We start from the raw sequence: 10,238 nt of genomic DNA, 5'->3' as shown, positions 1-10,238 counted from the left end.
ATGACATGTGGCCTTCAAGACTCATTGGCAGAGCCCAAGAACCTTAGAGAAGTAATCCCATGCTCTCATATATAATGTCCAAGTCATTTTTGGGCTACACAGCAGAAGGTGAGACATGCTTTTTAGACAAGAAACCCCACCAGGATAAATATGGCAGACCGCATGTCATGTGATGAGGAATAAACACATGTAGACAGTATTAGGGGAATAGTCATTTAGGGAATGGTTGAAACATATGCACTGATGCACACCTGATGTTTGTCCTAATCACGCGTCACATTAAAATCGTATGAAAGTACTTGCTTGGTCGTAAGCACCGCCACGATAAAAAAAAAAAATGGACAAAACAGTTGTAACCAATAGTCTCCTTTTATTGGCCTGTGGGTAAACATGCTGTTTGGGGGCAACAAATTCAAGAATTATTGTTAACAAAAAATAAAATAAATCATAAATCATCTAATTGATTAAATCAACATTTCTTAGCCAACCCTTTTGGGGGGGGGGGGAATCCATCACAACCTGGTTTTAAAACAGATATAATCCCTATAAATAAACTACACCGTTATCCTGTATTCTAAGACCAAGCTATCAACCCCTCAAGCATGCCTCAGTCTGCTCATACTTCCTGTCACATGGGCTGATGACATCACCACGACGTAAAAAGACATAATACTAGCAGGCATGGGCAGTGTAAACTCAAATAACAAACAGCAGCAGAATTTCACTACGAGAGGCTTTTTTTGCCCCCCTGGGATGCTTCAGCAGGGCAGTGTACGGAGATTTGTTGCTGTGTTAACCCTTTGGTAACCGGAGGCAGTGTAAATCCATGGTTGGCTTAGCCCAACTGGCAAGCAAGTAGTTAACTCAATATCTGAAAGGAGGAAGACTAAAATCAGAAATGATGAAAAAGCTTTTCGCCAGGCCCAGGGCTCTATGCTGTGTGAACTCCCAGCTCTCTCCATGCTTGCTTATTTATTGTACACACATTTTACTATTCTTTAAGATTAAAAAAAAGAAAGTCATATTTACAAAGTTTTGTACATTTTGAATAACACACAATTTTGCCCATATATCACAAGTTATTACATTAAAATAATACAAATGGGATAAATGTCTATACATATTTCAAATGTCCACCCCATACACAGATCCCCTCACCAATATCATATATATAATATACATATATAAAGCCAGGTTGTGCATCGGCCATGTATCTGGCACAAAACGCTTATTGGGCAGTAGGGTAGCGTCCGTATAACTTGTACAGAATGGGGTGCATGTATTTACATCAGAGGAAGCGGAACGCCCGGCTCAGCAAATGATTCTACGGGACCTACCCTCTCCAGGCCACGGATTCTAAACACAGATGTGTCCTCCCTTTACAGCTGCCGAAAAACTTCACCTAAGCTTGGCACTGCATCATTTCACGCACGTATTGTGCTTCCCACATGCAAAGCAGGTGCTCATTGCTGAGCTGGGCGTTATGGATCTTCTATCCCGTGATCATTTATCAGGCGGATCTCACACTTACAGAGGTATTTGGCTATTGTCTACAAGAAAATATTGCCTCTTTACCAAGAGCATCTTGGGGGTTATTTGGCCTCTCTTCAAAACACTGGACTAAGAAGTATTAAGGTTTGTACGCGTGCGGATCTGACAAGGAGGCAAAAGAAAACAGGCACAGGGACGGTATAATAACCAATAATAGTTATTTGAAAAGGTATGCTACGCTTAATAATGTATATGTATTCATATACAGAGCACAGAGGAAAAGAGTCCGGCTGAGGTTATTACAGGATTTGTTTCTGGGGCTATTAGGTAAAGTACATATAAAAGCAACCGTACATTTAGGAGGTACCCGGGACCCCTGAAATGTACAGCTTAGCTTTCACAATAATGAGTACTCCGCCACCATAATTGACACACATGAACATACATGTTTACATGTTCTAGCAGTGAAATAACATTTAGTGGCTGTACAGCATATATTGTGACTGCTTGGAGGTACCTTCAACATCTGCAATATCTTATTCTTCTCCATAGCTAATAAATTGATTGAGTGACTGCCTTGGACGGGTGGAAGGAACTAACAAGTCATCATTGAATCATATGGTTTGGCCCTTGGAGGCAATAAGATTGTTCTGGTCAATATGTATGAACTCCATGCCTTCTCCGAGATGGTGTCAAAGCATCAGCGGCTTTTCAAGTACTGCGTTTGCTCGAATGAACTGTCCCCTTGGCCAAGAGATCCAAGCATGAGCAGCAGCAGATAAGAGATGGAAACAAGTAACTGCCTCCTTCTAAAGTAACTCTGCCTTAATATTACACGAGGGACCCGACACGTCTAGATTCTTGGTGGGCAAAGCTTTATTAAAGTTTTATATGATAAAGTTCTTGCGACTCACATCTGGATGGTGTTCCACCAGCCGGACCTATCCTCGAAACGTTTCAGATAAAGGAGAAGTGTCTTCGCAATAAAACGGTTTGTGCAAAGCCTGTATAAAATATCTCTTTAAACAGTATTTGATGGCAGGACCTTGGAGGGAAGAAAAATACCAGATACCTTTGACGGGGCAAACATGAAAGCATATTAATAGAATGGAAAGTATCGTAAAATAAACAAAAAAGGGATTGTGAAAAAAGGTGGTGACAACGAATGGGATGTTTAAAAAACAAACAAAAAAATGTCAAGTTCTTTCTAGGCATATGGCATGTTATCTCCACCATACAAAAGCTTCTGAACATCTCCATGCTCATTTTTAGATACTGGTCACTGAACATGATGACCGATCAAGTAAAGTGTATGTAGTGCAAATGGTTAAACAGGAATCATAACGTGTTCCCGTTTGGCATTATACTCATCATGGAGGTATCCTACAGCGAATTCTCTAGTAGGACACCTGCAAAGTCGAAGAGTAAAAACACCAGCTTCACCCATTCCTATGTGCCGAACGCATGTGCAACTGGAAGGAAAAAAAATGAACAGGCGGTGAACGCTGCAGGGTCCTGAGGGGGCTAAAAGTGTCACACGACGTGATGTTTTGACACCTTAAGGAACACAGAGGCTACAGCACACGGCATGACGATGCTATTCTCAAAACATGAAAATCCTGTTCCTTATGCTTTTGCCGGATCACTTGGACCAGCTTTCTTGCCTATACTGTCATGAGCTGGCATGGCAGGGTACAACCCAGAAGGCAAGAAGTCGGAAGGAATCTTGGCAGTACTGAGTACTGAAGTCTCTACAGCGTGGAAAATACCCCAGTCATTTTAGAATTACCTCTGCCGACAAATACACAAAGATTCTGAGGCTGCTTTGTGAGTATTCTGATTTTTAAAGTCACATGATGTGGCGGAACCTGAAGGAGCATATATATATATACACACACACATACATACACACCAGTCACACTTGAAACGGTCCTTGACCATAGTAATATCAATGTCTTTACATACAACTTTAGTAACACGTACAGATGCGACTACCGTGTGAATTCAGTAACACTAACACGAAGATTCCTCACTTCCTGCTCCCGCATTTGGCTCACATACGTTTGTGCTTATAGATACAGTATAGAGTGCTCTGTCCGCTTATGATCTTTCACCATGAAGGTCACGGGGACGTCAAAGACACACTGACCACACAAGGGTTGCCTGTTAGGAACCGGAATCAAGGAGGGAGCAAGCGGCAGATATCCATGCAGTGCCTCTCAGATCTTCCAAGAATCAGACAAAGCATGGCAGTGCCAACAGGGCTTTGTGTGGCTATTAGACAGCGAGTCAAGGCACGTTGGGCCAAACTAACCCACCAGTTTGTTCCATGCTTACTGGCTCAGCTCGCTTGATTTTTGCTGCGTGCCGGCTCTTGGGGCCCCGTAGAGAGTTACAGACGCTATATGGTTATTCTGCATCACCTAGAAACCAAAAATAGGAAAAATGTTGAGCCTTGGAGCTTCGTTGTGTTCACAAGTGACAACGTTACTTGATCGCTGTTGCGGTTCAGCTCAGTGTTCAGATCTCATCTGGCGGAAACTTTTCAAAGTCAGCACTAGGCGCATTTCTATTGTATGAGGCTATACGATGCTTAGATGTTTCCTATGGTACATGTAACATTTAGCCTATAGACTGTGCATCCCACAGGAATGTGGTAAACATATGGATGAGAAAAAAAATAAAAAAGGAATAAAATACATTGTTCCTAACCTCAAAGATCATTCTCTGGAGGCCGAAGCAAAACGTTGATCCAAATGGATTTGTGTTGTTAGGCGAAGACGATCTGAAAGGCAATTAAAAACTGTAAAATCCTTACGTTTTACACGTTAAATGTAAAATGTTGTCAGATCTAGCTTGGTAGTAAAAAGTTAGTCAGGGCTGTGGGAGCCTCGGAGGAATGTAAAACACACAGATATATACATATACATATATATAGTTTCCAATTAGGTTTTGAGCCTTCAAGGAAGTGTAGTGCCTCTAACTCCGGGCTAAAGAGTTGGACTGCTCAGTTCCTCCCCGGAATCCCATACAATTTCTTTTACCTGTGTAGAACCACTGGTTTCTCCATCGGATGTCCAAGGAGCTCCTGAATAGTGTCCCACTGAAATATAAATGCAATATAGGTTACAGACAAGACACGTCTAGCTACGTCTTACCAACTACAGGTCCACAATAAGTATTCAATAATGACGTGGAATGTCATATACAATTTCATATTGAGGGGACATTTAAAGTCTTGCTTTTAAGAGTAACAAAACATTCTGTCAAAGTCTCAATACGTGGCGGATCTCCTCACCTTGCTATAGGTAGTACAAATTTCCGTTTGTGTTTCAGATGTGTCTGTGAGAAGATGAATACAAGGTGCAATCATTATCATTTGTATCTTCTGTTATGTGACTGTAGTGAAGAAAGAGACGAATTCTACAAACAGGGGCATTACACTACTTGGACTGAGTAATAATAAGCAGGACAAGTTGGCGGCTCTCACCTCGCTTCACTGTCAAAGGAATCTTAAAGTCACATCGATGGTAGCTAAGGGAACAATACAAGGAAAATAGTCAGAACAGTACACAATAGGGAGCTGGATATCCATTAAATGGTTCCAAGTGAGAATTCCAAAATGGGGTAGAAACAGGAGTTTTAAGAGTTACTTACATGTTAAAGTTGTAATGTCCAGGATAATTTGTGTGCAGGACGAACTTCTTTGCCTTGTGAGTGTTTGCATCGAAAAGAACATCCTGCAAACATCAAATAGAGAGAGGAACTCAAATCAGAGAATATATATATATATATATATATATGTGTGTATATATAAAATAACCCTAAAACTACTACTAATCTATGATAGAACACTCTTGGGTGATTTTACAAACCTCAGTCAAGAGTTTTTAAAAATGTATAGATGCCTGTGCAGGACATACTCGTTCAATTGCTTTTCATATCTTCTAGAAGCATCTGAACACTTGTTCAGCAGTTTGGCAAAACGATAAGCAAAAGTGTAAGAGAAATTATCTCAGTGTTGACTGCACTTTATTCCAGACCAAAATGAAAGGGTAAACCGGGGAAGATCCTGCTGCCCTCCTTTGCTAAAGTAAAGAACTGGTAAATGCTTGCGCACCTCTGTGTCAGATGCATACACTTACCACACCCAGGGTAAAATAGTTGTAGAAATAATCGTTGCACTTTGCCGGAACCTGCTTGTGGGGTGACGGGGAATGAATCTTCATCTGAAATGAAAAGGCACACAAAACATACTCAACACCAATAGCGAGAGAAGTCACAGACTGATCTTCAGGTTACAGATTGCAAGTTAATAATTAAGAAGAGCTCCAGTTTCTTAAGAGTTCAGTGCTGGTGAGGGACCGCTTACTCACAGACACTCGATCTTCTTACTAGCATGTCACTGACCCGAGGTAGTTTAACCCGTTATGGTGAACATTTAACCTTACACGTGTGTGCACCTTGAATCTGTCCGCTACGTGTCCTGTAGAGCCACACACACTCCCCTGTCTGCCAACCATGTTTGAAGAACCAAACGCCTCCTGGTCTTCTGACCAAGAAGCCCACAGCCAGGTATGATTGTTCTTATTTATCACTCCTGTTACCTCTCCTTAACCCACCCCCTCAAGTTACTCTTAAAAGTACCAACAAACATTTTCATACAATGTGTACACAAAAGTAAAAAAAAAAATAATTCAGCAATTTTATTTTTGTCATTTCCAGATACCAGCATTGGACCTCCCTAAGCTATACCGCTGGGCATCAACAAATTAAATATGCATTTATTGTTAGCTGGCGGGTACACCTCCTATATCTATTTGTTCCATTATCTGACAGTGATATACGCTCTTTTATGACGTTCCTAGGCAATCTTTTCCCTTACCTTGTCCTCAGACTTGTAGAAGACTTTATGTGGTGCTCCTAGTATGCTCAGAACATCCTGGCAGGAATCACCGAAATGCACGCAGCGCTCTGTAACTCGCATCTTGGCATCTGCCATCACCCCGGGCCCACAACCTAGCAAGCAAACAGTAGGACATTATGGGAAAAAAATATGTACATATTTTATGTATAGAATATTTTAATTTTAGTATCTAAACTATGCGAGTAAATCAAAACTACATTCAGAATGTTACATTCAGGCATATACCAGGGATGGTTCCAGTTTTACAAATTTAGAAAAAGTAGATTATTATGGGGGGAAAAAAAGGTGAACATACCAGTACTTAGAAGACGGAGTCTCAGTCCTTGAGGTCCTGAACCATCCCGCAGAACATCCACACTTTCTGCATACACATTACCCATGTAACAGCCCAGAGGCATGCTGGGAGCCCTGCACAAGGAACCAAGATAAGCACAGAAATGGGTTAGCCTTGAGGAAATAGCAATACAAATGTATACCGGTTCCAGCGGGTGCGGTTACTCACTTGGTGTCCTGTAAGCTGTTCCCACTGTATATATACATGCGCTTTACCATAGCTCCATGTGGGATTTGGAGGGATGCCAAACCATGGGCAAAGTTGGGCTTTAAAAACAATGGCAGGAGATGGCAATTATTCACAAGAAGCAGCCATGTTTGACTATTTGCAATACGTTCTGTCTGCGTAAGGGCCACTCACCTCATACTTGGGAGCCTCAGTCCAGGAATCCAGTTGAAAGGAGAAAGACAGACCACGGAAATTGAGGTGGAACAGTTGCTCTGCTGTGTTATAAACTAAAAGAACAATAGTTTTTGTTGCCTCATTTCATGCCAAGAATATCATTTCCCTGCGCACTTGCCCCATCAAGAATCAGAGAGCAGCCTTCTTACCTCCTGGGTGTGTTGCGCCAAAAGACTGATCAATCTGCTCTATGGTGGGAGCAATGGCCTGCGAGTTGAAGTGAACCCCACTAGGACAGCAATGCAAGAGAGACCATGATCAGCCAAAGACAAAATAATGGGGTACGGACAGACTGGAAACGATGTAAATAATGTGACAGGTTTAACACGTACAGCGGAAGATCAAGTTTCAAAGAGTGAGAATGCAGATAGAAGCACAAGCCCATCAAGAGGTCACAAATGGATCCTTTTATATGAGTCACTAAATATATGAACCCTTACCAATATTTTAACTTCACTTTAGTCAAATCATAGACTTCTATCACCTGGAAGAAATAAACACAATTATTCCAGATATGAGATAGAGACAAACAACTTTAACCAGCTTCCGTTCCCACCACTTGTGTCCAAGGCACCTCACCTTCAGCCTCTGGTTGAATGCATCAAACAGCAGTTTGATTCCATCCTGAGTCAGGCTAAGGATCAGGTCATGGTTCAGAGGACACTGCGAAACAAAAGTGCAGAATGGTGGGAAATTGCTTGAAACACACTCAAATCCCTGCATGCACCCGAGATAATCCATTATGCTTTCTACCAAGCCAAGAAAGTCTTAATTTAACATTCTGCATCCCAATCAAAGAATGGGTTCTAAATTATATTAAGTGTTGTGGGGGCAGTAGGAAACAAAATACCATACTCTATACACTGTAATACTGGAACACAGAGTAGAGTTTCTTACCTGGAATGTGTCTTTAAAAGAGTTTTTTTTATGCTTGTAATTCTATAGATGACATGATTTGTTACAGTCATTCCAGGCTAAGTGCCATAATATGGCACCAAGTACTGCCCTGATACTGGGCAGCTCTCCAAAGGTGAATCACCAGGATATACCTAGACACAGAAATCCCAGGCAGCCGCCACAATGTAAGACACAGACTACTAATTGTATGTGGTTTTGAAGAATCGAAGGCGTAGTGCAGGCCTCTCGGGATTTTACTTCATTAGAAAACAAAAAGACAGAACCACCCAGGATGGCATTGCCCTCCCCAGTTAAAACCTAATGTGCATTATCCTCTAAGTATAGAGTAAAAAGTGGCAGCTCGATCGGTGAATTTTGGGTTACAAAATACAGACTTTGATCAGCTGTAACAACGAAGACCATATGGTTTTACAGCAGAAACTATGTCAGAATAATAAGAGATAGATCATTAAAAATACTTTTTTTTATATATATGTGCTCTCCATGCTTCACTTCGCACATAACCTCTATAATCTCATTTCCCTAAAATGAGTTTTAGCTGTTGGGCAACTTATTTGAAACATTAAAAGGCATCTTACTAAATGTGCTATTCACATGGCGCTGAACTGACATCAGGATTACGATGCTCCGCAAAGCTCTGTAATAAACATGATAGCTGCAAACTCTTACATACTACAGCAATTCTGCCGCCTGGAGCATCCAGGTATAAGATATTAAGAAAAAATGTAAGTGTAAACATTCACCTGTTCGCTATAGAGGATCTGCACATTTCTGATGGTCCTGCAGTGCTTCTGGAGGATCGACACAGCCTGAGTGAGGGGCATTCCTGTTATACAAAATAAAAAAATAAAAAAACAAAAGTAATGGTTAATCTGATTATGTAGAGATGACTCCTCTAAAAACACCAACAATGACAATGACATGTGAAAAAAAAAGAAAAAAAAAAAAGGATGCAGACACCCTATCTCTCAAACCAAACCACAGACAGATATTGGAGATGTCCTTCTACCTTTAACCAAGAGCCAGGACAGAGACCGGATTATGCCTAGTTTGCGTAAAAATACCCCAATAAACAGGACAGTAAAACTTGCGACAGCAATATTTAAACGACTCTCTGTCTCAGTTTACCGGGCAGTCTGGTTAGTCCTGTAAAGTGTTCCCATTGGCTGCACACGCACTGCCCAAAGCACACCGGAAATGACAGGCGGCCGTTCCCGGTGAATGCGAGTGGCACTGGCCAACAGGCAGACGGACACAAGCGTACAACAGCCAGCACACTGCGCGTTCCCAAATGTCCAGCTACACGTACACAAATCACACAGACACCACAGCACACCAGGCATACACCACGTTATCTATATTCCGCCTTTTGGATAGTAAGCTCTTTTGTTCTTGTAAGCCCAAACTGTTTATGGATTGTACAGCACCGTAGAGTATGAGGGTGTTAGCTGAATAAATAAATAATCTATGCTTCCATAACACACTTTGGCTAAATGGGTAGTATATAGCAGTTATAACTCAAGCCGCTGCTGACGTGAGGAATGTGACCTGTCTCCGTTCTAGGTAACATATTTGTTCAGGCTAATCAATGGAGTCATACTAGAAAACAGCTCACATGTTAACCCTTTCTTACGTACATGGACTCATTAGCATAAATCTGGAATAACCTGCATAAGGAAAAGAGAGAAACATCCTGTCCTGCCAGCGCAGTAAACATCCTGCTCCTGTATTATCTTGATGCTAGTTATTTGGTCTTATATGATTTTACCACCCTCCACAAATCACCATGAAAACAGATGATTGAAGGACCCTTTGGACCAATGAGTAAAAAAAAAAAATCTATATTTATTATAATAAAAAATATTATTTATATTTAATATTAATATATATAAAATATATATTCAATATATAGATATATATAAATATATATATTGTATCTATCTATCTATATATAGCATTACAGCAACACATTACAGAAACTCCTTCCACTGGGATTAATAAAAAAAGGCCGTGTCGCTGGTCCTGATGGCCTGGAGATGCTGCCCTCCTCTAGTTATACTTCCCTCTTCAGCCTCCCCATGATCCTTCACACGGGTCCTCACCTAATGTAAACTCCCATTGCTGATTACCCAGGGATCTTTCTGGTACGACCTCCAGATCCAGCAT

At 41.2% G+C, this 10,238-nt stretch overlaps 1 protein-coding gene across 1 annotated transcript; it reads right to left on the bottom strand.

Moving 5' to 3' along the window:
- Window positions 1-3,824: 3,824 nt before the first annotated feature.
- On the bottom strand, window positions 3,825-10,238 carry LOC149299086 (phagosome assembly factor 1-like). Its single transcript, XM_089486486.1, has 16 exons — window positions 10,175-10,238; window positions 8,816-8,898; window positions 7,734-7,817; window positions 7,595-7,638; window positions 7,304-7,383; window positions 7,113-7,207; window positions 6,921-7,018; window positions 6,714-6,826; window positions 6,377-6,510; window positions 5,637-5,720; window positions 5,149-5,231; window positions 4,982-5,025; window positions 4,790-4,833; window positions 4,536-4,594; window positions 4,204-4,276; window positions 3,825-3,914 (listed from the first exon to the last, which is right to left on the bottom strand). The coding sequence occupies exons 1-16, from the start codon at window positions 10,236-10,238 to the stop codon at window positions 3,825-3,827; spliced, it is 1,272 nt and encodes a 423-aa protein (XP_089342612.1).

The sequence above is a fragment of the Sceloporus occidentalis genome, unplaced genomic scaffold (genome assembly GCF_023333645.1).
Source record: "Sceloporus occidentalis isolate IW3139 unplaced genomic scaffold, rSceOcc1.0.p SCAF_29, whole genome shotgun sequence".
NCBI classification, from domain to species: domain Eukaryota; kingdom Metazoa; phylum Chordata; class Lepidosauria; order Squamata; family Phrynosomatidae; genus Sceloporus; species Sceloporus occidentalis.
Note: the sequence above shows the minus strand (reverse complement) of the source record. Positions and strands in the feature narration are given on the sequence as shown.

Bases quoted from the DNA above. Each gene is read 5' to 3' on its own strand.
- LOC149299086 (XM_089486486.1), bottom strand. From the start codon at position 10,238: ATGCTGGATCTGGAGGTCGTACCAGAAAGATCCCTGGGTAATCAGCAA. The intron at 5,721-6,376 runs GTAAGGGAAAAG...TTTTCATTTCAG, and splicing joins TCTACAAGTCTGAGGACAAG to ATGAAGATTCATTCCCCGTC. The intron at 5,232-5,636 runs GTAAGTGTATGC...TGATGTTTGCAG, and splicing joins ACTATTTTACCCTGGGTGTG to GATGTTCTTTTCGATGCAAA.